At 38.3% G+C, this 26,551-nt stretch overlaps 1 protein-coding gene across 5 annotated transcripts in view; it reads right to left on the bottom strand.

The window, feature by feature from the left end:
- abcc9 (ATP binding cassette subfamily C member 9) overlaps positions 1–18,876 on the bottom strand; it is a 67,068-nt gene extending 48,192 nt beyond the window's left edge. For all 5 annotated transcript variants that reach the window (XM_088645732.1, XM_088645734.1, XM_088645735.1 and 2 more), the window contains exons 1-11: positions 18,707–18,876; positions 15,120–15,261; positions 11,884–12,005; positions 10,248–10,414; positions 9,802–10,044; positions 8,200–8,391; positions 4,741–4,905; positions 3,113–3,268; positions 1,994–2,128; positions 1,493–1,655; positions 450–490 (exon numbers count right to left, since the gene is read on the bottom strand). In XM_088645732.1, coding sequence (XP_088501858.1) covers positions 450–490; positions 1,493–1,655; positions 1,994–2,128; positions 3,113–3,268; positions 4,741–4,905; positions 8,200–8,391; positions 9,802–10,044; positions 10,248–10,414; positions 11,884–12,005; positions 15,120–15,261; positions 18,707–18,851 — 1,671 coding nt within the window. In that variant the 5' untranslated portion in view covers positions 18,852–18,876. The remainder of the gene's footprint in view (positions 1–449; positions 491–1,492; positions 1,656–1,993; positions 2,129–3,112; positions 3,269–4,740; positions 4,906–8,199; positions 8,392–9,801; positions 10,045–10,247; positions 10,415–11,883; positions 12,006–15,119; positions 15,262–18,706) is intronic.
- Positions 18,877–26,551: the final 7,675 nt, after the last annotated feature.

Raw genomic sequence — 26,551 nt, 5'->3', positions numbered from 1 at the left:
CCTGATGTAGATGCTGTCCAGTACAAGAAGGAGATATAACTGTGAGCCACAACATAAAGAAATAATAGGTCATTCCACATTGGTTAGGTGTAAAAATTTTAAACATTTAAAAAGATTGTGGTTCCAGTTTATTTTTGGTCAGAGTGTGCCATGTAAAACTTTGGTAAGATGTGGAATGGTTTCCTGATTTTTTGTCTGATGCATGGAACACAAAGGGAAATAAGAATTTATTCTTTCACAAGGCAGACTGAAACTTCCAACTTCAACATCTCCTGGCCTATAGAAGATTCATAATAGAAATAACAATAAAAAGAGAGAGGAACAATAAAAATAGCTACCAATAAACAAGTAAAATAATGGAGTGCCTATATAAAAAGTCAATTTTTAATGGGCTCATCTGGAAGGTATACATAGTTATAAAGTATAACATATACTGTACATCTGCTTACCGCTAGTACTGCTGCAATAGGGATAGCGGTATTCATGAAAACTGTAAAAAAGGAGATCAAAAGTTATTTACATTTGTCATGGAAAAGTGCATGTTTATCAAACCATTCAGCTGTTAACTGATATCTCAGCAGGAGTGATATTCATACCTCACAAAATAACATGGAATGACTGCACTTATTCCCAAAAATGTGCCAAACAAATCTGTTTTATAAACATTTTTATATTTATTTGACAAACGCAACAGAGGTCATTGTGGAAACCTTATTTGGAGAACATTCACTGTTGTTTAGACTGATGCTCTGTGTGGTGTTGGTGGTGACTATGACACATAAGGTGTTCTGTTGTGAAGGACTGAGCCTGCAAAGAGCTCAGCAAATACACTTTTCCTACTTTACTATTTTACTGTACTTTTACGTTTTTGCCAATTTCCAATATATCTCACACTCACTGCCTATGAACCACTCCTGTATTTTTGTAAACATTTTCATTTTTGCTGTAGCTCAGTGGGATGTGTATCAATTGTCAATATGTATCAATATCAATGATCAAATTTTAGATTTCAGTTTTATGTTTTTCTTTAACAACACCAAACTAATCCAGTGCTTAAAATGTACTGTATAATGATCAAACAAATTATATAAGGATGGAATCCAGAGCCATTTATTTAATGGGCATTTTTCTCATATGCCTTAAGATTTGCCTGACATCTGTATAAGATGTTTGCTGTTGTTTTCACCCAAACTCTGGGGGTAATACATGTGCCTACAGTTGTAAAAGCCAATTCTGCATTAAGAGTGGAGTTCCAGTAAACAGAATTTTAAAATGCATATTGCAAACTGGGTGCACTAAAAGGCTTGATGAACTGTTGTTCTATGAACTCCTCATGACTCTAACTGGAGAAGCTCTGAGGAGGGTGCAGATGCGACACCTCAATGTGTTCTTACAGCCACAGACCACCCTGCTAGTGAAGTCTGTCCACAGTGACAGCATTATTGATGGTACAAAAATTGCTTTTAATCCTTTGGGGTTCTCTTATTCTTACTAGACATGGAGGTGTAGAGGGCAAAGGTTTTCAGGCTGATGAGCTCCTTTCTCCTGGTCTCTTCTACACTGGCACAGAAGATGTTCTCCCAGGCATAGAGTTTTAGCAGCTTAATCCCCTTCAATATCTCATTGGTCTTCTTTAGTCTGTCTGTGGAATAATCCTGGGACAGAAGCCAATATGAGACACCATGATAAAGTACAAAGTTTCGAAAATACTCTGCATTACATGGCAAAAACAAAAACACTTCCTTCTTCTTCTTTCCACGTTTAAAAGTTAATGTACATCCAGATGTGCAAGAAAAGGGATTTTTGGGGTTATATAGCAACTTTAGAACAATGTTTGATTTAGCAGGCACTGAACACTCTTCGCCTTGTTTGATGCTGTATAGTGTCTTCCAAAGAAAAAGGCGTGCTTCTAATATCCTGATCTAATGAAACCCGTGCCTTTCGCCAACATCTATGATCATAGACGCAAGATACTCTTCAAATGCATACTTACCAGTGAGCTTTTTTGGGCATCGGCAAGCTTGGTGGCTATGAAGTATTGCACTGGGGCAAGAAGCACGATGACCGAGGCTCCTATTAAAGCACTGACACCCAGCAGGTAATACAGGAGGATCACTCCCATGATGATCTGTAGAGAACACATTAACAGCTCACTAACAGCTACATTAGTGCTTTCCTTTCAGATGTTGCATGTCAAAGAAAAGGCAATAACCTGCACTTGCAGATAAAATTAAAATAATTAAGTTTATTTCATTTAAAGTAATTTGCAATAAATTGCCAGTACATTTAATTTTTCATGTGCTATTTATGTCTTCATATATGTAAATATACAGTGCCCAGCAAAGTTATTCAGCATCCTGCATAGTGTCCACATTTTCTGGACATCTGTGTTTGCAATCATGACACATTCGTATATAGTAAGACTTTAGATTTGGAATCTACACTGCAAACTGCTAAAGCTAAAAATGGTCATAGTTAGCAAATAATTGGATTTTTTAATGAAATTCAAAAGGTTTTCAATTGCATAAAGAATTCAATTCAGCCCCTTAGCTACAGCAACCCAGATGAGTTCTGATGTAAAGTTATAAAAGTAGTGTGACTGTCACTACTGTCTGTGTGTAATCAAAGGGATTTAACTCTACTCCAGAGTAAATGCATCTGTCTCAGAAATTTCCCTCAGATAAATATTGAATTTTCAGCCAAATCTAATCCATCATAAAGACCATCAAGGTTTTCTTAAACAAGGGGGGGATACAGTGATAGAAAGGTACCAGCTGAACATGACGGGTCTTGCCAGGAAGAAGCCACTTCTAAGGGCAAACAACAAAAAAGGCAATTGCTACTTGCCAAACTCCGTTTGAAATGGCAGCTGAAACAACGTCTCACTGCTACTGTAGAGCTTTCCTGCAGTGCCTGCTTTCATGTGGGATAAATACCTATCTTCTTAATGCCCTCTTGCAATAGGAACTGAATGAGCGCTCACTATTAGATCCTCATTTGCCATTTATCCTTAATGCTTTTGTAACAGACCGTGCAATCTCTGTGTGAATGCTGTCTGTCTATTGAGATCCAATGGGCTGCTGGGGAGTAGGGGGGCCCATAATCTTGTTACCTGCACAGGCATTGCCCAGAGGTTTGGGCACAGGAACAGAAACCACATCAGCTGATTGGTCTCTATAGCCACCAGATTGTTTATCTGCCCCAGGGTCATCTCTCCCATGGACATGTTGGAGGTGGAGAGGCGCAGGATCTTGTTATAAATCATGGCCTGCGAGGAAGTCAAAGAAAGAGAAGCTCGGGGCTCAGGGAAAGCACCAACAGCAAAATCTTTCACAAGTCACTTGCAAAACTTTCCTTCACGGAATGCACTGTAAATTATGTGTTACATGAACTTCCTAGTTTATTTGTTTTATCCAATTTTCTTGCAATTAGAAATGTGGAGCCAAGACACAAAGTCCCACCATGGCTTGTAATATTTCACTGCATCTTGTATCATATTTACTTTAGACTAATGTTATGAGATGACGAGAAGGCTTGAAAGAGGTTAGAGACTGCATCTAACTTAAAACAAACATACAGTACATAATTTGATATGCTAGAAGGGTAAGTAATTGCAAGGATCTGTTACTCCTGCTCTGGAAAACTACAAATATGTTGATTTTAACTACAGATCAAAATGCATATTGAGTGGAGACCTGGAACACACTATTGTTGAATTAACTATTCTACTGTACGTCCAACTGGCTCTCCAGGACCAGAACTCTGAGTTAATTTATCAGTCACAACAATAATATTTAAGCTACACCTGAAATATATCCAGATATTACTCTAAGTTTTAAGGATGAGACAAAAAGGATTATCTTTGTCTACAAAGCGAACTAATGATTTTGCCTTTGTTAGTCCCACACTAGTTTTTGTTTGTTGAATGTTTTGTTTAATGTTTAGCCTGTACTGTTAGCCTTTCCATTTCTGCAAATAGTGTAGCACAAAGGAATGCACACAGATTCAAAACATGCCAGGATATCTATTCATTCAAACAATTATGTTTTAGCTACTAGGTCGTCATAGCATTTCAACATTTGAAACAGCACTGACTTTTCCAGGTACAGCTGGCAAAGAAGACATTCTGAGACAATTTTAAGGGTGTAATGAATCTTTTGTATAGCTCTGGACTTGCTCCTCATGACTGGATGAGCTGTTGGTTTATTTCAGAAAAGAAACACAGGAAATACATGAGCACTAATTTTGTTATTTTGTGAAAACATAATTTATTAGGAACGGCTCTCACTTGAAAATACTTGAAGCTACAGCCAGACAATGTGAACTTAAAATGTGTAGAGCTAAAACAAGCAGTAACTAATCAAATCTGTATTTTTCCAGCTAGGTTAGTTATTTATAAAGATTTATTGCATAACAGATCAGAAAAATAAAGTACATGTAAACAATTGATGTAGCCTTTGTGTTAGATTTGAACATCTAATTCATTTTAGGATAGTTTTGATGACAATGCCTGATAAGCAAACGAGAGTATCTCACGTTCCTGTCCAAAGACAAATAGACATATTCTCACAGTTGTAAAATGTAGTTGTATTTGACCTTTGCTGGAAAAATCCTGGATAGCAAAGTATTCACAGAAAAAAAAAACATTCTTGCCTTTAGAAAAAAAGCAGGAACAGAACAAGAACAGAAAGGGGGGTGCAAACACATACCCACTGGGAGTAAAGGGGAATTCATACTTACCAGTAATGCCCCTCTGAGGTTGATGCCAGTTTCTATGGTAACATAATACGAAGCCTGTAAAAATGTCCTCTGCAGCACCAGGGCCAGAAACAGTAGAACTGCCAGGACATAGGTGTTCTGCAGTAGCTCATTTGATGACAGGAAGTAAACTCCAAAAAACCAAGCCTAGAAAAGAGCAACACAGACTGCAAGTGATCAACATGCTAGCATGACTCCTTCATAAACCAGATTTATGAAGGATACAGAATCACAAAAAAATCTTATGTAATGTTTCCTACATTATACTGGTACTGTATATGATTCTTCAAAGAAAAGAATACAGATTTCGATCTTTCGAGCTTTCTGCCTGATTCTTTTTTGTTGTTTGTCGAATTTGTGCACTTGCAGAATCCCCCACAGGTGCTGGAAAAGTTTGGTTACTACTGGTGAGACTGTAGGACATTAGGAAACAGTCATTGACATTTTCCAGGGTGGCTCAAGTCTTAAACTTACACTTGTGCCATCACAAAAAGCTGAGAGAGTGTGACGTGAGTCGAGAATTTTCCATGTCACAAAGATATGCAAGCCTGTTCTGGCCCAGCGTTTCAATGAGTTTACCCTCTCCTACTGTCTTTCACAGGAGGCACAGGAAGAGACCAGTCACCCTTTTAACTTGAGATCTTAGAGTTTGTTGCTGCTCTCGAGTGTACGGTTCTTGCATTCTCTATAGATTACATTTACATCCTACAGAGGAGCCTTGAGTGAACTTGAATTCTTAATTCGTGACATTCAGCATCGACACCAAAAAAATCCAAATGACACTGATGAAGGAGCAGTGATTGTGGGCTACATTCACACAGAGTTTAATACAAACTTTCCAAAACTTTCTTTTTCTAAATGGAATGAAATATAAATTTTAAAAAAACTTAAAAAGTTTGCGAATCAGAGCCATTTGGCTCATGTTGCTTATTAGGCAGTTTAGCAGCTAAGCAAATCTAAAATTTTATACAGATATGTCCTGAGAGAGTTTGGATTTGGGGCTTCAACCAGCTGGCTGGAAAGATATCTGCAGCACTGTGAAAAATGTTTTCTTCCCTCCATCTTAAATGTATTTTCTTTTAGTTTCTACTTGTGACCCTTTACTAGTTTTCCTAGTGAATGTGAAACAGATCCCTGGTTGACTCTGGCTAATTATTAATGTATCTATTGTGCTAAAGGTTTTGAGTGAAGACATACTGTAAAGACCCACTCTGGCTCTTTTCACTGGGACTTGAGTCACATTTATTGTGGATAAATTTTAGAAACAGGTAACAAATGACTCCTTAATTCAAAATAAACACCCATAACGTGATAAAAAGGTAAGTTAACTCAAATGTCTATTACTCGTGCTCTAGAAAACTACTGCTATGCAGATTTTAATTATGATTGATTAAAATGCTCAGTGAGTAGAGACTTGGAACACACAATACCTTGGATTAACTATTCAAAGCCCTAATGTCTCTCTAATTGATCAAACACAACAGTCCCCATCATCATTCTGTACCTGCGATTTGGTTATTCTTATAATGTCAAAGCTACCTCTATATGTATAGCCTTGAGGTCTTGCATTGCACTCCTTAAACTTTTAGCATTAAGGCATAAGCAGCTAAAATGAATGTGTAATTTTGCTTTCAGTTTGTTCTTCATGTTGTCTTGGGCTTTCCTGATCTCTCCAGCAACAAAACTAGACAGATCAGCTATATGGCCTAGTCTGTTTTTGTAACAGTTCTTATATTCTTAGAGGTCAGTAATCACTGTAGGTCAGATACATACAGTATCTGAGAACTCAAAAGGGAAGAAACAAGACCCTTTAGGCCAGTGGTTGTGAAATCTGGTATGTCTCTTCTGGTATTTACTTGTCCTTATCGGACAAATTATTTTCAATTTCCTGTTTGTGAGTGTGTTGTTCAATTTTCTTCCATCTCTAATAAAGGTGAATGGGTTTTGTAATTGCTTTTAGCCGTGTGACAATTCTGGAGTTTCAAAATTGCCATCATGCAGGTGTGTTTCCTGGGATGTAACCAATTGCATTTACCCAGAAGGAAAAAAATGTCATTGCGGGAGCGACTGATAGGTCATCCCAGTCTGTGTCCAGATGGTTGAGGAGGAATGAAAACCAGCAGACACAGTGGTCACCCAGGACCAAGACTGAGAACTACTCTTTATACAACACAGGTTCAGAGATAGAGATAGTTTATATGCAGATTACATAGCAACACTCCACGTCCTTACAAACCTTGAAATACTGAAGCTTCCAGGCATATGTCACCTGAAGAAGTGTTATATGATACAAAAGATAAGCTGAGCTAAAATAGCTCTCTTCAGCAAGTGTGAGCTAAGTTATGATAAACACAAGAAGAAAATTACTTGATATATAATCATCTAAATCAAACAGTTTAGAAATACCAGTTGTCAATGCCAAGGGAGTTTCTGATTAAAACATTGTTGCACTTCATTTTTTTATAAAGAGAGAACACAGAGCAAGATGACCTGAAATGACATGAAAAAAGAACACCTAGAACAATAATGTAGTCCAAAGACTTAAACAGGGCACTGAGGCTAGAGAACAAGGTAGGAATTTAATCTGGTGTTTGACTGCATACATTTACACTGCTTCATAACAATCTTCTGTGATTTATCATTGCTGTTACTTTTATCATGATCATACTGTTACTTTTACCTTTGTTTTATTATCTACAAATTTACACTAAAGCTTGTTTTATAAAATCTTTGTACATCCTAGGCAACATTTCAGCAGTTTAGCCATGCTAGACAATGGATCCTGACCCTAGTGCTAAGTAACTCTATTGGGTCACCCACCTACAGTATCTATATAACCTTTATATAGCTTTATTAGGTTTTTAAACCAGCATCTTGCTCTCAGACTCTAGTTTCAAAAGTTCCTTATTAAAGAATTTCAAAAATACTTTGCTAAGAAATTTAGCAAATGAACTCTCCTCGTCCCATTTTACCGAAGTAGCTGCTCCCTCTGAACAACCAATGTTTACTTAATGATTTCCTGACATAAGACCCTTTGCGTCACAGAAGTATAACTGCTTTCGTTCCAGACCCCTGAATGAAGGGACATCTAAAAACCCAGGTACAGGTTGATATTAATTGCTTGTGTTGGTTAACTATTAAAAAGTTGAAAGCAGCTCCAGGAACAAGGCACAGACCCTGTGCTACCTGTAACAAAGCGTTCTTTCGGGACCCTATGCAGACGACACAATCCGGGGATGAGGGAGGAAAACAGGGGGAACGGAACCAGACGCTACAGGTCCCGAACTCGGGACCAATGCAGAGCCCGGAACAGAGTGAGCTTCTGGCTTTTAAGGTGGGCTGAATAGGAGGCAGGTGCACAAAATCAACTCAGAAGTAAAAGTGCCGGAGTGCCCTTAAAGGGGAGGGACTACAATCGTGACACTACCCCTGCGAACTCACGTTGTTCTGCTCGCTCTTAGTTGAGTTCCTCTCATTCTCCAGCCGCATGACGATGCCGGAGATGCACAGCGGCCCGGCGAAGCCCAGCAGGTCAGCGAGGTAGCGGAAGGTGCTGCTGAGCAGGATGGGCCGTCCGAACGCCCGGTACATTGACTTCCAGATCGAGGGGGCCTTTTCAGGATCGTCGGCCACCTTGTTCCATGCAGTCAGGACACCAGGGAACAGAAGAGAGGATGAAAAACGCTTTAGCAACGGGTTCAGCTACATTGTTTTTTTTTTTCCTGGATTTTGCTCCATAGCTCCTTTATCCTAATTTCATCTTGTGCATTTCAGACCTGCTTTGATGTTCCAGAGGGTAAAATACATCTGCTTACGAAATCCCATGCTGTACTGAGAGCAATTTTAAAAGACATCAAAGAAAGATCCCCTATAAGGTCACAAGGCTGCAGGTCAAAAGCAGAAACATTCACATTGAGCTTTTCTGTCTTAAGTGCAAGAGAATCTGGAACAAAACACATTGTACCAAAGTACCTACTTTAAGAAAAAACTCTACTTTAGAAAAACCTCAATTTTGTCAAATTTGTTTTGTAGTTTAGTATTTAGATACATTTCTGCTTGGTAAAGGTATAACATTTTTTCAATATATTTCTTGGAAAAAGTATGATATTTAATAATAAATACACTATAAAATATCATTCTAAATTCTTTTTGTTTTTCCTTCCTGCTTAATACTCTATATAATACAGTAAAAAACGTAGATAGTTATGAATATGAAAGTAACAATCTTATTCACCTGAAGCTCACACTTAATAAGTTGGAGTCAGAATTGTAGCAGATTGTACAATTGTAGATCATATCCAGATAGCATAGGTTAATTAGAAAGGGGTTTCAAACCTGCTACTCAAGAAATGGACAATTTAGCTTAGCCAATCAATCTTTGGAGGGTAGCTGTATATATACTTTCATAAACACTATACTGAAAGTACTAGTTTTGGGGGTAAGCCAGCAGGTTTTCCTTCAACAAATAATGTTTTAAAATCCACAATGCTCGTACTGTTCTGAGCTGTTATGAAGGATTAAGCCTAATAAACATAGAACACATCAACACAAACACTTCAGAAAAGCTGGTGATTTTACAATTGCTCCAGGAAAGTAAACGCAAGCTGAGCAACACTTCTGTGTCCCACCAGTATGTGGTGTTTTTCCTATGAGGATTATTAAATACACCTGATTGATGTTTTCGCATTGAGAGATATCAGGATTTATCAACTAAAGCCAAAAGGTGTTTTGGTGTCTAACAGTGTTTTTAAGGACAAGCAGAAATTGCTAAGAATCATGAGAAGTTGTTATTTAGCTCTGTTTCCCAACACTAGAAAGCAAACCTGTCTAAAAAGACTTCTAATTCTTCTTTGCATACATTAAATTGCAGAAAATTGCCACAGACAGATATTTAACCCTTATTAGGGCTCATTATCATAGCTATACCTTAACCAGTGAGATTTAGAGGACTTGTATATGTATCTTAACAACAAATGCCTTTCAGGTTTGCAGTGTTATTAAAAGCAAGCAAAAGCTTGTATGAATGTGGTCTATACTACTCACCCTTTGCTCCTCATAGGCATCTTTCAGGCGCAAGTAGTTGGTCAGAGCCCTCATAGCTATTGGTAGCTTACCAATCTTCTTCAGTTCAATTGGCCTCTTATGGGCACCGATGATCATAGGGTTCATCCACCAGTATGTGGCCTTGGACAGCAAATTAACAAAAGGCTGCAGGAACCTCACCCCCAGATCCTGCAGGTCTTCTGGAGGTTTCACCTTCTGGGGGTTTGTGAAAAAGACGTACCTCTGGAAATCACACAGACGGAAGCCGCTCAAATATCAGGACAATTCAACGTGCTCCAACTCCAAGAACTTCCATCATTCTGAGACAGAATATTTAATTGGAAGGAGAAGTTGTACTGGTGTGATAGAGGAGAGGGGAGTGGGATTGTTTAATTTCTTATAAAGGAGACACTTGCATTGGAGAGAAAAAGAAAATATGTGCTCACCCTGATCCTAATGACATTGATCTCCACTGCCATTAGCAGCCCATAGAGGATGACCAGCATAGCAGTGATGCAAAACCTCAAATGCTGAATCCCCACTTGGTATTCAAAGTACTTTACCAGCTTTATAGTCTTTGTGATGAACGCCAGTACCCAATAAATGAACAGAGCTGTGAATTAGAGAAAAAAAATTATACCATTAAAATATGATACAGAGATGTACTCCCTCCTGCAGCCTGGAATGATTCTAAACAACCAGGTCAAGCTCATAGACACTCCATTACTATAAAGACCAGGCCCTATGGTCTATGGCCCTATTTTCAACTGTCAGAAAGATTATTTAAATCTTAAACTAGGTTTTAATCTTAAACAGAAATGAACTGTTCCTCTGTGCACAAGCCCTGGAGATTCCCATCAGAAATCATACCACCTGCACTTTTCAGCTCTGACAACATGAATAGTATACATTATTGCATACGGCACAGTACTCCATCCTGAATATAAAAATCCGCACTTCTATGAATATCCTGCATGGCCTGTGCAACACACTTCAAAGAGTCAGAATTACACTCTAACTCTTTCTAAAGAGTTCAAACTCCAGTCTTTTTCAATGGAGTGTTAAGTACCTGTCTGGGGCTGTGCGTGCTGAGTGCCTGGAAGTCTCCTTAGACAAGAAATCAAATACAGGGTCCAACTACACACATTTTACTCCTATTGACTTCACAATCATTTCACCCTTGCCTTGTTAAATTGTTCTAACTGCAAGACCTAAACTGAAATCCCTTATGTACCACATTAAAGATCAACAGTCTTCTGCTAACAGCTGCCCTAATAACTGGTCCCTTTCCATCCTTCCATTAAACATATACTGGTATTCTAAGGTTGAGACAACTAGAGCCTACTCTGGAATATCATGGTGTAAGGCAGGACCACATCCTGAATGGCAAAATTACACACATGTGAGAGGCGGGAGTACCCTGCGAAAGTCCACACAGACACACAGGATAACATGAAGTTTGACTAGGTACAGTAGCTGCATTAGCATGTGCAAGCTGGAAAGGAACAGGTAAGGGTTTATTCCATGCTGAAAGGAAAAGAAAAGAGGCATAGCATTTCGGCTGTGGAGCCTTCTTCAGGTTTTAACATGGAATAAACCTTTCCCTTTTTCTTCACAGGATGACATGTAAACTCCACACAAAATATGCCAGAATCAAACCCAGGACACAGAGGAATGAGGCAGCAGCACTAACTGCCTCACGACCATTGCACCCCAACTGGTCCCTTTAAAAATTCACAGGACTGAAAGAGTGATGCACTAATTTAACAAAAGAAATGAGCAGAGTCATACTTGCAAATGTGATAAGAATACTCTGCATAAAAGTAGTGAAAATAAGACTAGATTAGAGCCTTCTCCCTATAATGTTGAAGCTTATATGCTGACCTAAACTGCAGAGGAGTTCCTCATTCCAAAAATCAGGTAATAGAAATATCACTTTGCCAAAAGCAGTGGTATAGTCATGCTTTTAAAGTTTTTGACATGGAGAATCACCCCCAATATGCAGCTGCTGGCTCTATGTTAGCCAGGCAGGCAATGAGAGCTCTCCCCTGCAAAAAAAACACATTTTGACCATTCACTTACCAAGCAGCAATTTGGGGAAATTGGAGGTTTCAATGTTGTGGTAATAAACTACAGATGTAGTGGCTGCTATAAAGCCCATAAATGCAGGCATGAAAAGATGAAGATGGTGTGTTTTCATGTACCTAAAAAGAAAAAGAAAGAGTGTAATAGCTAGAGTAATCCATACTCAGTTTGTAGAAAGAGATATAACATCAAAATACAGAATCATTCGTGCCACATTCTTGTCTAAGGTGAAATTCTGCCACCAGTTCGGGTTTCATTTATAATCCGGGGATATATGTTTTGTCATATGAACTTTGTCTACTTCCTGAAGATTTGCATGACTTCAGGTAAGTGCACAGAGAGTAAGTGTTGGTTTTAAGATTACTTTAAAGAAAACCAAAGTGAATTTGAAGAGAAAACGATCATGGCTTATATTTGTGAGAGTTTATGATTCCTTTCATCCATTGTTGTAAATTTGTGAAATGGGTGAAACTACATTTATCATAGGAAGAGAATAATATGAAATTACTATATTTTAGGATATTATTTTCTTGGTATTTTTTTCAAATTATTACATCTTTGTTTACATTTACTTTTTAATATGAACAAGCCTCATTGGTACCATTGGAATTTTTTATGAAATTTTAATGCAATATCTCATTCCTTTTTAATGTGCTTCTTTAAATGCTACTTGTTATATTCTGTTTCTGGTTAAATTCTTTTCACCACACAAACTAAATATTCAAAACAAAGATCCAGAAAAGATTGTCAGGTATTGGTGTTGTTGAAGTACAATGAGTACATTGATAAAAATCAGTAAAGTCAAACCTAGTGAACTTGCAGCCATATCACCCTGCAGCCCACTGGAGCTGGTTAGTACCTGGATGGGAGAAAGGTTGCTGCTGGAAGAGGTAGTAGTGGGACCAGTAGGGGGCGCTCACCCTGTAGTCTGTGTAGGTCCTAATATGCCAATATAGTGAAGGGGACCTTATAATATAAAAAGGTGCCGTTCTTCAGATGAGATACAAAACTGAGGTCCTGACTCTCTGTTGTCACTTAAAATCTGAGGACAATGCTTGTAAAGAGTAGCGTCCTGGCCAAACTTCCTATTGGGATTTACCAATCATGGCCTCCTACTAATCCCCTTCTATGTATTGGCTTCAACACTCTGTTCTCCTTCCCGCTGATAGCTGATGTGTGGTGAGTGTACTGGAGCACTCTGGCTGCTGTCACCTTCATACAAGCTCGGGGTGCACACTGGTGTTGGTGGAGGGGAGTCCCCAGAAGAAGTATTATTATTATTGTTATTGTTGTGAATGAAAAAGAGTTCTTTATGAAGTCTCTTTCCTTACTGGGGAAAGTTGTGGGAATGTGATTTTAGCCAAACTGGGTTAAATAACAGAAACTCTAACAGAACAAAAACAATAGGATGCTCAGTAAGATGAGAAACGTGATCTCATGAAAATGAAGGTGACAGACAATAATGTAAGAAACACGAGAGTCTGCATTGATCCTTGTCTCATAAACTGTATTAAACGAAGAGTTATAGCTCAGCACAGCTTCTCAAGGACAGAGTTAGGAAACAGCAATGCAGTCACTTACTGAATGGAAAAGAAGAGCTCGGCTGGAAAAATGCATTGATATTCTAGTCAGTATATTAAAACTCCACTGTGCACATTTTCAAACAAACCAAAGCTTTCTAATTTATACCAACCCACACATATATAAACATTTGCTGTCTGTGTTAAACCCATGCTTGCTTGTAGCACTTCAGTGCTGTTTTATGGCTATATACAGAGTTTATACCACTCTTACAATCTGCATTACACACAGCTGTCTCTGAACCTTAATGTACTGTAGGTATATGAGATATGACATGCTCTCTTCAGCTTTGGCAAATAAACCTGCAGTCAGACTGTTCACCACTTAGAGAAAGACACTGGGAAATCTCACATGTGTAGATATGGCAAGGGAGAGTTAAGAATGCCAAACAAACCAAAGGTTAAACCATTTTTTGATGGTAATATGTTCCCCGGTACGCAACCATACAGCACAAGAGCATCACATCATCTTTTGGGGGAATTCCATTCCAGTGACACACTGCTAATTTGGATTCCATTCCACTGCTCTCCACTGGCCTTCTGGGACATGCAGATGGCAACCCAGTATTTCAAGAGGCTGACTTGCCTCCTGTGCCCCCAGAAACCCCTTCTAACTCCCAAGAGTTCTGGCAGAGATCATCCAGGTTATGACATTTCTCCTGTGTGTTAGCTAGGGAACACTTGTGCATTCCATCCTCCTCATTTTTTACAATATATTTGTGAGCTACAAACATTGAGGCAAAGTTGCACCTTGCATGGTCCATGTTGGAAAGGCAAAGAGCTGAAACGAACATTGTATTCTTATTCTTATTACTTTACTATTACTACTATTTTTTGCATTTTAACAACTTGATTATTTGAAATCTGTGCATGCATCCATTTACCAAGTAAAAGGCTTTGAGAACCATAAAATATAAATATCCATTGCGTTTTCAAGAGAAACATATAGTACCAACATCGTATGATTTCTAGTAGCATAAATCTGTCCATTTCCATCTTTTTTTCTAATTTTATCTCCTATAGAACATTCAAACTTGAATATTATAGAAAATTCCAGCTTAATCTGGCTGCTAGAACCTGCAGTATATCTCAGCAAATAGAAATTGATGGCAGACAAGCTTTCCCTTGGGTAAGATCCTTCTTTAACACAAGTAGGCTTATGAAGGTCTTGCTACAGTGATTTAGACAGAAAGATCAATGCATACCCATAGAGATCCACAGGTTCCTGGTCACAAGACAATTAATAATTTTGGCCACCACTACTGCTGTTGAATGCACCCCCAGTCAGGATTCCTAATTTGGTACATCCCAAGAGATCAGCGTGATTAAGAATTCCAATGTATGTGTAGATATGGCAATAAACTACTCTACTCTACCCGAAGCTATACTGGGTCTACAATTATTTGTACTAGTATGTACTGTACTGTATGTCTGTGGCAAACCTGGGATTACTCCCATTATGGTAACAAGAGTGATAAGCTAACAAAACACATTAATATTAATATTAATGGCAACTCTGTAATGCAAAAGCAAATTATACTGTATATAATCAGACTTCCATATTTTGAACAGAAACCTAGAGCAGTCCTTCTCGCTCTCTGCCCTGCTGCACTTTAGTAGATCAGCTTGACGGGAGCAGATCAAGAGGCTTACCCATTAGAAACAATGCCTTCCGCTATCTCACACACATGAACAAACAGCAGAGTGAAGGTCAGGATCCATCTCATGTTGTGACCAGGGAAATGCAGCCAAGTGTTGTGATGGATCTGTACCTTAGAGCTCTGGCTGCCCCAGCCTGCAGAGACAAAAGAGGATCCTGAATGGAGTCTCAGTGTGCTTTTGCATCTTGACATTCTGAGGACTAATGAATGTCTGCCACAGAATACAAGAACAGCAATACCTTATGTGTAGCACCTAGGTCACCTTGGAGGACAATGGGCACTGGTATTGTACTGGTATTGAACTGGTATTGCACTGTCTTCAGGGCCTCTCGCAGTTCCACCAATAATCATCTTGTTTTGTAATCAATTAATCTACCACTTTTTATTTTTATGCAACACTTTTCATGGTCAGCTCTACCTTAATATTAAGGACCAAATACTACCTGCTACTGTACCAAATGGAAAAGATGTGACATATGTCCCTCAGTGCCCATTTAGTCCATCCATAGACATATTCAGTGTCAGGGCTGGATCTTGATAGCACATCTATATATAGGAACCAAACCAGTCCCTGAGCATGAAGCCCACTCTGGACGGCACTGGGGAAAGCATCATGTAAAATCGATCAACTACAGGCAAACCCTTATATCTGAATCTCTTATTACTTACCTTGACACCATCTCATCTCTACAATATTTTCCATGGAAATAAATCAGAAATGTTTATGGGTAAAAAAAAAAACCTCTCCTTGAAATACAGATGTCCATTTCTAAAGGGTTTCAAATCAAATAGTGTATACTGTATGTCAATCCAGTTGGTAGTTATGTTTCTTTAAAACACTAGTAAAAAATTAAGGTAACATATACACTACATCTAGAAACTTGATTTGACTGCTTTTCAAACAAACCCTTTAAGTTAAAAATCCAGATATAATCATGCATAATTAAACAGGCTGAAATATATTTTTTTTTATTGACAAGTAGCAGCTGCCCATAAGTGGTGGATGAAGTGAGTCTGTGCTGTGCAAAATGACCCTCATGAATGAAGAGTATGACACAAAACAAAATTACTTTTTATGCTTCTACTACTGCACAGTCTGGGTACTAGTTTTTAATAAGCAACTTAATCTTTTCTGTCTTGTTCATTCTCTGTTGCTGCATGAAAATGAAGTAACAAAGTCTCTTCAGTGAAAGACATTACTAGGCTTTCTCACAGACGCTCATCAAAATAACCTCATGAAAGGACTTATCAGGAAGTGTCAATTAAAAGGTCCTGGGAGAATGGATTAAGAGATGCTGATACAAGACATTCCCAGGAATACAGTGCAAAAAATAACCAAGATAAACTGAAAATTGAGTTTCCTCAGAGAATACATTTCAAGTGCAACATAAAACAAGAGTACCAAACTGAAACGCGGTTTGAACTAAAAATATTAGAAACAGAGCCAGCATGTTAAACTCTAGACTTTATGCAGATGCTTTTTAATAAGAATTATTAGAACTCATCTTAAAACTTATGGCCTTTAATTCTCAATACATTTTTTTCTTTTAATTTCCCAATTACAACTACATTAGTTTAATTGTATATTCTGTATAATGTAGTATTTAAAATGTACAATTGATGTTAAATGCCTTAAGAATGCTCTGTATTGAGAGGTACTACTGTATATAAGAATACAGTGGTAAATACACCCCCTTAAGGTTTTGTGGATGACCATATTGACCATATTTAGACATATTTGACCTTAACTGAGTCTTCACCAAGTCTTAATAGTAAAACTAGTTTGACCAATAACACAAAATTCTACTTTATTTAAAAAATAAATCAGCCAGCATTCAATATTCACTCCTTGATTCAGTAACATGTAGCACTGCCTTTAGCAGCAAAAATGGCCCACTGTTCTTTATAGAACAGCTTCAGCTCTGTGATGTTTGAGGTCCTCATATATGCAAAGCTCCTCTTTAGGTCCTGCCACAGCATCTCTGTGGATTTTAGATCTGGACTTTGACTTGGCCATTCCATTGGTAAATGACAATTGATCATTGTCCTGTTAAATGATCCACTATCAGTTTAGCTTTAGCTGCCAGAGAGATGGTCTCACATTTTCCTTTATCTTAACTCTGGTACAGTGTGGATTTCATTGTAGACTCACTGATAGCAACGTGTCCTGGTCCTGAGGCAGCAAAGCAGAGTCAAACCATCACCCCACCACCACTGTGTTTGATGAGTGGTGTGAAGTTCTTCTGGTCAAGTGTTTGGTTTTCACCAAACATGACATTTTGCATTATGGCCAATCAAGTCCACTTTTGACTTATAGTACCAGAGCACATTGTTCCAACAGTTTTGTTTTTTGTTCAAGTGCTCTTTTTTTGCAAACTTAAGCCATGCAGCAAAGTTCATCTTGGAGACCAGGGTTTCCTCCTTCTGCTTTCCCTGATGGAGACTCACGAACTCTGACATTTGCCACAGGAAGAGAGGTGTGTAGATCCCTGGGTGTAGTCTTGGGACTCTTCAAGGCTTCTAGGATGATCATATAGTCAAATCTCAAATGCTCAGAATCTGGTAAGGATGGCCACTCCTAGGTATATCGGTAACAGTCTTAATTGTTTTTTTCCATTTGCAGATTATCTTACTGTGGAATTATAGGCCTCATTTAGTTTTGAAATATCTTTCTAATCCCTTCCAGACAGATAAGCAGCAACAATTCTTTCTCTAAGACTGTCACAGATTTCTTTGGATCTGACATGATGTGTTACCGGAAACCTGAATGTTTAAGACCAAACTGACAAAGTTCCTGATTTTTATATACAGGTAGAATTACTTCTAGCACCTGATTCCACGTACTGTACCATCTTAACTGACTAAGGCTAAGGTAGGACTAAAAGTAAACACTTACTTCATCACACAAAGATATTGAATTCTGATTGATTTTAAAAAAATAATAATAAAGTACATTTTTGTGTTGTCAAAGAAATTCAATGTTATTTACTAATAGGGCTTGGTGGGGACTAGGTGAAGGACAAATATGACTAAAGATGTTCGAGCACAAAATCTACTTTTTAACAGAAATCTTTAATTATAAACAACACATTGTTTGCGTTTCAGTTCAAAAGATTCCCAATAATCTTGTGAGCTCTAGAGTAAGTTAGATGGAATACTTTGGAGGTATATTTGGCAAATTGCCAAACTGAATTATTGATTTGTTTAATTGGTTCTGCATTTAATTCACTTCAGCAGATCCTTTTCTGACATTTGTCATGAAAACACTAAACACTACAAGCAATTTTCTGGGTCAGGTTTGATTTGATGTTGCCAGTACCCAAACTGTAATTAGACAATTCATTCAAACTTAATGCATGTTTTATATCATGCAGTGGTTAAAATATTCAGGTTCCATAAAAATGTTGTTTCCACATTTTTCATTTTTTTCTTTTTTTCACCTCACACCGACCCCATCTGATCCCATTTACTGTACTGTTTCAGAGGTCACACAGTGAGTGCATTGTGTACATGAGAAACTCTCAGGCTACCATCCAGGTGTGAACAGTAACTCGTCCCAGAGGACACCACCTTACATACCAATAAACAAAATGGGGAACGTGATGAAGAGAAGGAAGACGTGGGGAACCAAGTTAAGAGCATCCACAAAACAGCCATTGTCCAGGACTCTGGGTTCCACACTGTAGGAGTCATTTCTGTCATTACCACAGAATGAAAGGGACATGATGCCAACTTGATTCTGAGAGAGCTGGTAGAGAAGAACACATAACAATAATTATCCTTATCATAGCTTTTATGGCAATTATTATACTGTATATTTCATCACAACAGTAAAACTCTAAGCACTTAACAGTAAACCAGCAGGAAACAGGTTCTAGCTCATATTGTTAGACATACTGTAGATCTCTTTCAGCACAAATATACAGTCTGTATGTTTTAAACTGTTTACCTTGGGGGTTGTGCTTTACTGTATGTGTTTTCACTTGTAAGCATGTTTTGGATATCTGAAAAGGGTAATAATTGTCAGAAGTGACAGGATAATACTTTTATAGATAGGACAGTACTCCTCTGGCACGTGACTGAAACAGACTAAAGATATTCAATCCAATTTCCAATTTCCATCTTTCTGGTTTTGCAAGAATGCCAGTGCATCAAGTTCCAAAAAGTGGTTAGAATGAATATTCAAAACACCAACTGCAATTCATTATGTTAAGATGAATATTTTCTGTTGTAAAAAGATCTAATTCTCAATGAATGAGCTAGGGTAAAAAAAATCAATAGTTACTGTTGAATGTAATTAATTTTGTGAGGATTTCCTTGGCTGGACAGCAGCACAATGAGTTAGGACATTCAAGCACCTGGAACTATACCAGTCCAATTCCCAGAGGTCATTCTGGTCTGACTAGACCACATGAAGGAATTCCACCAGATTAAGTTTCACATCAGATTTTGTTTCCTATATTCTTACTAATTCAAACATATAGGCTGTTCACATTTCACTATAACTGAATGTTTGGCTTGGAAGGTTAGCAAATTTCTTTCAAAAAATTTAATTTTTTGAAAGTAAAGGCATGTGTAACAGGTGTGACTAGGTATGACAGCGCTGTACGTTCCCTGTTTTGTTATTAAAAAACTTAGATCCAGACGTGCTTTGAAACAGACAAATATTTATGCTGAGATTATAGTGAGACCAGGAGATACAGGTCTACAAAGATTTGGGAAAAAAAGCAACAGTTGCAATGGAAATTAAAAATCCATTCATTTAAAGCCATTTCAAATACACTTCATAAAAGAAAACTATCACATTTTGAAGTAAAGGGATTCGGAGAATTCAAAATTAAAAATGCCATGCTAAATGTTGTTATTTACCTGAACTTGTAATATTAATATTATCATCACCACAAAAATCACTTTAAGGAAATCTGCACAAATCGTGAAGCGATTCCATTAGCCACCTACAGCATGAGGTTGGACTGTACAGTAGGTGAGTTTTGACACGGGATAGAAGCCAGTCTTCACTTGGGCAGCCTGCAGTACATTTGCCCTTGAATCTCTCTGGGACCTTAATACTTCAATAAAAATTATTCCCAACCTCATCCCTCTGCCCTGCTGCTCACATCTTAAGTAGTATAACGCCATGGCGTAATCAAAACAACATAAATGCTCAATTTTAAGCGGTATATTACTGAGCAGTATTGATTACAGTCATTAACTGAACTTCAGCATTTTCCAAATTGTGTTTTAAAGTCTACTGTGTCATTGTGAAATACATTAAAATATCCGTGCTGCATTTGTGATAATAATAATAAAAATAATAATAATAAAGCACTAAAAGAGAGAAAATACACATTTAATATTTTAATAAATGGTAGTAATCATTACAGCACATCTCCCATTAAGGAAATAAGCTACTGTATTGATAACCTATAGATTTCGCCTCGGAAATTGGACTTTTCTGTAGAAATCTTTAATTTTCGTCAGCAAGTTCTCAAAAAATATCCCAAATATGCATCGTAAAGAACGTCAAACTAAAACCAAATCACTCACAATTTGTACAGTAAATGTGCCCATACTGAGAAGTTCTTGCAATAGTAAATTCAGTCTTAACGTACCGTACGGCTACACGTAATGAACGCACTTACAGTAACTCACATGTGTGCTTACCACAGAAGAGAAAATAAACCGTTTAAAAGAAATTCTTACCTCAGAAAATATCCTTTTGGCTATTGACACACTTTCATTCTCATTCCCGGATTTTTCGAGTGTGTAATCAGGCAGTGAATAGTGGAAGCGGATTATTTTTAGCTGCGGCGCATCAGCTGCTCAGACTGCTGCCTCACTATCGGGTTTCCAAACTTGTCCAAATCTACAGGGACAAACTTCCCCTCCAACACGGCAGGCCTCTGAGCAAGGCAAGGATCTGCAGCTGAAGTTAAAAAAGAAATAGATTTGTTGTTGTACCATTTACAGGTAACCCGTGATGGAAATACACCTCTGTTTTTATAGGATTAGGAGATTATTTTCACTCGAACGCTTACAGTCTTCAAACCCGAAAACTGAATTGTATGGAATTTATTGTAATCATTGCACAGAGCACATAATCAGATGAATTGAATAAAATAGACACGTTTCTCTTGGTGCGACAGATGAAAAGAGCTACTGTAATTTCCTGCCTTCTGTCGGAGCCCTGGTCACGCTCAATAGTTTTTTTTTTTATAGTGCAGCAAGTCTTGACAGCAAATTATGAATCAACTGTGTCGCTGATGGGCAGAGGATTTTCACAACTCCTTAGTGCCACGATATCATACACACTGCTCTTCGAATCTCATTGATGGCATGTTGTTACCTTTATTAATAATTACTACACCATTAACTGTGAGTAGTAATATGCCTAAATGTAGCCGTTGTGGTGTTTTTGTTAAACAGTCTTTTGACATTTATTCATAGAATCTGAGGTCGCTTGAAAAAATGTACTGTATAAGAAACAGCTCAAGCAAAAAACACAGGCGAGAATGAAAGAAACACGCGATCCGTCCCTGCCAGAGTCTTTCCGCCTCAATGAAGCAATGAATGTGGTACTGTAGGTGTAGGTCGGACAGAATCTGTAGTTACAATAACATTGCCGTATTACAACATAAGAGAACCAATAATTTGAAATCACACCTTAAACCCCAGAATCGGGGCTACAATCAAAGCCCATCACTAATGCACCGCACAGCAACCTACGTACAGTACATACAGTATTAAGTATTAATGGAATCCCTAAGATAAAATAAGCAAGGACAGTAGGAATTAAAGAGAGGCTGCATATAATAATAATAATAATAATAATAATAATAATAATAATAATAATAATAATAATAATAATAATAATAACAACAACAATAATAATATCATCATCATCATAGAGTGAAGTCATAATGATAGAAAATCGGTCTATTTTTGCAGAATAGGAGTAGCAGCTCTGGTTACGGCGTGTTCCTCGTCGGTTCCTGGTCAGGCAATATACTGTACACAGTAGCAACGCCAAGCTTGATTGCTGTATTTTCTTTCACTTCGACCAACCAGCATTTAAAGACTAGAATCTACAGACGTACTCGTTTTTTTCGCCACAGGTAAAAAAAAAAGAGCCTAAGAATCACACGACGTCTTTATTACTGCGGTTTTAAAAAAGACCACGAACACTTACTGGCGATTCTGTTTCCCTGGTCGGCCAGTCAGTGCGGAGCAATTCGGCGTTTATATTACCCTCGCTGGAGTAGGATGACATTGTGAGGTTCCCATTGTTATATCCATATACTTAGAAATGGTGGATAGCTGCGATTGTGAAAGCGGGCTGCCACAGACCGCGGCTCGTTTGTTATTAAAAGCGTAAATGTGCCGCTAATATTTCATGCCACTATCACAATCGCATTCGCCGATACCTGTGAACAAATCGTGTGTAGTGCGAATGGACTGATCGATACAACCTGTACAGTAGCCTGCAGTGTGAGATGAAATCTGTTTTAGCGTGTTCTTGTATAAAAATACATAGCGAGTTTTTATTTTTCACGCTCAACCACGTACAGTAGTGTCGTTTTTCTTCACCCTTAGTGTAAAGGAAATGGTGAGAGAATACTTACTGAATACTACTGTAATCATGTCAAACGTAACGTTCATCACCTCTAACAAACTATTTATACAACCACGTCAAGTACAATATTCTTTATATTCAGATGTTAACATAGTGTTATCAGAAGAAATGTTACCAGTATGTAGCTTAATAATACATTATGCTAAAATTAAAAGCTCAGAATCTCAAGAGTGAGCACGTAGTAAATTCAGATGTGCTTGTATAATGCAGTGTACTGTAATTCCTTTTACTGTACCCAGGAGAAACCTGAAACAAGCAGTTTTTTCACCTAGAGCTTGTATCAACCTTCACAGGCATACAGTACCTCTTCAACCACTGCTCTTTATCCATGCTACTCTCTTTTTAAGAGCAAAAAAACGAAAAAGTACTGTAAAACTAACAAAACATTTTAAAACCGCTAAAAAGTCAAAAGATGTTTGAAATATCCAGGAGAAAAAATGGACCACGGTTATCTGTTCTGTGTTACACACTCGGAAGATTTTAAAGTAGTATTTTAAATTTTAAATTTTAAATTTTAAAGTAGTAATTTTTCCCACTATCCAAGGTATGGCAACATTGTACCAAAAACAGGAAGTGAAAAAGTATGGAGCCCAGCCAGGGAGTTGATTTTGGTCATTGGAAAAGGTGGGTCTGAAGCTCTTCTGTACAGAAATGCATTCTCCTCACTGAGGTTTTCACTGGCTGAAAATGTGAATAAGTACACAGAAAAAAAACTGCAGCCATTCACCCTCACAAAAGAGAGCCATAGGTTTGTGAAATAATCATGTACAGTATAATAGTGATAAGGGACTGATTTAGGGTATTTGAAGTTCATAAAGAGTTTGGATTCATATAGTTTTTTATTCAGCTACTGTACTTTCGTTCATGAAGCAGTGATCCCCTGATCTGAAATACAGTAATATCTACAAAGATGTGCCTCCACTGGCATCACCTGCCCTTGTCTGAGAGCGTTCCTTACAATACCTCAGAAAATACTCTCTCTTGTGGCCTGAGAATCTAATAAACACACACAGAAGCCAGGAAGTGGTATTTGTTTATCATCCCATCCTCAAAATGTACCATGGGGAGCTACAGTAGCACAGGCACTTAACTTTTCCTGTTTGTTTTAATCTAGCCTTAATGTGATTTAAAGAGAACTGGAGTGGAATGACCCAAAGGTTAGCTTGACAGATCAGGATGTAACTTTATGTACAGTGTTTTATCTATGGAAGCTGATATCAGATATCACTGTGTGATTAACTCCTCTGAGAGCTTTTTTCTTGTTTAATTTCCTGGGATAAATGGCTCTGTACTTCCCGTATTCTGTGCTGTTTTAGTTATAGTTACAGTTATGGTTTATTCTCAGTGGACCACTGTTGGTTCAAAGTCTTGGGATATAGGGTTACATCCAACCACCACCACAACCATAAATTGAATCCATATTTCTCAGGAAAGCCATATAAGAGCTGTCAATGCTAAACTGCCACACGCAACCAGCACTTTAAGTTCATAATAAAAAGAACATTTAATATAAAAATAGGCGGTAGTTAGTACCCAACAGGCCTAGCTAGGATCACTGAGGCAAACATCCAGCTCACTGACTACATAACTGAACTGTGGAAGATTGCCTGGAGGACAAGTCTTGCAAGCACAGATTATCCCATTTTCTAAAGACAGATAGATCACTTTTGAGATTTGTTTAAATCCTTGTTTGTAACCTTTACTCTTTCCTTTTTGGTAGTGTGATTTTTACACATCTGAAATTCAGGGGTTCTCCTCTAATTGCTGTGGGCCCTTATAGCTGTTAGGAATGCCAGCAGATGCTTTGAGGTGGAAGCTGATACCTGAATGTTGAGCCAGCTTAGCTGTTTGAGAAGCTCTGAAGTTCAGTGCTCTTGGCATTACTACGCCCTGAGACCTGAGCACTGCCTTGTCTGGAGTGTTACATTAAGACCAGACTTCACACAAAGATATCCTTCACATCATTTCTAAGATATTTAAGAAGGCCATGTTATTTGAAACAGTGCTTATTGTAATTTCCCAATGAACAAACTAATATACAGATACACAGGAGTTTGGTATTATTAGGTTGGGGTCATATCCAAAAACAAGCATGTTTTTTGTTCTTCTTTTCAGAATTTGACATTTCCTGTCTTGTTCTATGTTTTTTGCTTTTTTTTCTCTCCAAAAGGTGGAAACAAATAAAACATTGGCTCACTGCGACCTATTTGATCTCACTATATATCTTTAATTCTGCTTAGCATTGGATACTTCTGTCTAATATAGAAAACACTGGCAGGGTGAATGATTCTGGGTGACCCAATGTATACAGTATATTCAGCTAGGAAAAAGTGGGCTGAAATTTATGTCATAGCAAAAAGAGCACCTTTATTTGAAGCAGAAAGGGAGAACTTGCCAAGGACGGAGTTTAGGTATTCAAAGATTTGAGAGGAATTAACAGAAGCAACCCAAAGTACTGGAGGGGTTCCATATGGAAAGCAGAACCACACAGTACATACATCAGAACAGTGATCCAGAGGGGACGTCCTGACACAGACAGATTGCAGGTGAGTCAAACAGGTCCCTGTTAGTGGAAGGCTCGGAGTAACACAAACCCATTCTACTAGTTTCGGCATTGCTTCTGTGTGATGTAGATGAGAAGGCACAAAGCTTCTACATTACTACAGTATGTACTACAGTCTACAAAAGCCAAATATATTTCTCCTGTGCTGGAAAACCTACACTGGCTACAAGTCTCTTACAGGACTGGTTTTAAAATTCTCTTGTTTACCTGGTTGAAATCTTCTACTGTAAATGTCTTAAAATACTTAGCAAAAGATATGCAGACTTATCATAATAATTCCTTACACTTGTATAGTGCTTCTATTGTGCTGTATAGTAATTTTCTGGACACTCCACTCAAAGCACTTTACAGGTAATGGGGACTCCCATCCGCCACCAGTAGGCAGCCCCACTTGGATGATACAACAGCAGCCACAGTACACCAGCATGCTATCAGTGGGGAGGAGAACAGAGTGATGATGCCATGGCATAGATGGGGATTATTAGAAGGCCATGATTGGGAAATCTGGTCAGGACACTGAGGTAACAACCCTCAAGAAATGCCTTGGGATTTCAGTACTACAGAGAGTCAGGACCTCAGTTTTACATCTCAATCAAAGGGCAGCGCCTTTTTACAGTATACTGTCCCCATCACTATACTGGGGTATAACAGAAGCTGCTGGCTAGACTTCAGATACTGTACATGCACTTCAGTGTAGTGAGGCTGACATGTCTACACAACCATCCGTGCTGACTGCGACACCAAGTCACCAAGCCTGACTGATAAATACACTTGACTGGGAAGGAGTCAGTCTGTGAGAGCAGCCCTCACAGTAGTGGCTCTAGTCTGAGGAGAAGAGTTAGAGCTTTGCAAGGAGTGGTCTGATTAGTAAGCCATGGTACAGTGTGTGAGTGTTAGGATGAAATGCTGCAGTTCACATCCTTCAACAGTCCCTGGAGAAGGGCCCCAGTCACAGCCCTGACACCCAGAGGAAGTCTTGCATGTGTTCTCCATCAAAGGGCCCCCAGCTAGGCAGAGAGCATGGGACTGAGCCTTCAGGACTGGGACCAGAGGAATTGGACGGAGGTACTGGTGCTGTTTGCGGAAACAGAATCACCTCTTTGAGAAAATCCAAGCTTCCCATCACATTTAAGGCCGTTTGAAATTGCCCTTTTTTGCACGTACACATGCTGTGTGCATCAATAAAAAGGAGAAGAAAAAGAATCCACAACAAGTCTGCACAAAAGTA

The sequence above is a fragment of the Lepisosteus platostomus genome, chromosome 9 (genome assembly GCF_059453375.1).
Source record: "Lepisosteus platostomus isolate fLepPlt1 chromosome 9, fLepPlt1.hap1, whole genome shotgun sequence".
Lineage (NCBI taxonomy): Eukaryota > Metazoa > Chordata > Actinopteri > Semionotiformes > Lepisosteidae > Lepisosteus > Lepisosteus platostomus.
Note: the sequence above shows the minus strand (reverse complement) of the source record. Positions and strands in the feature narration are given on the sequence as shown.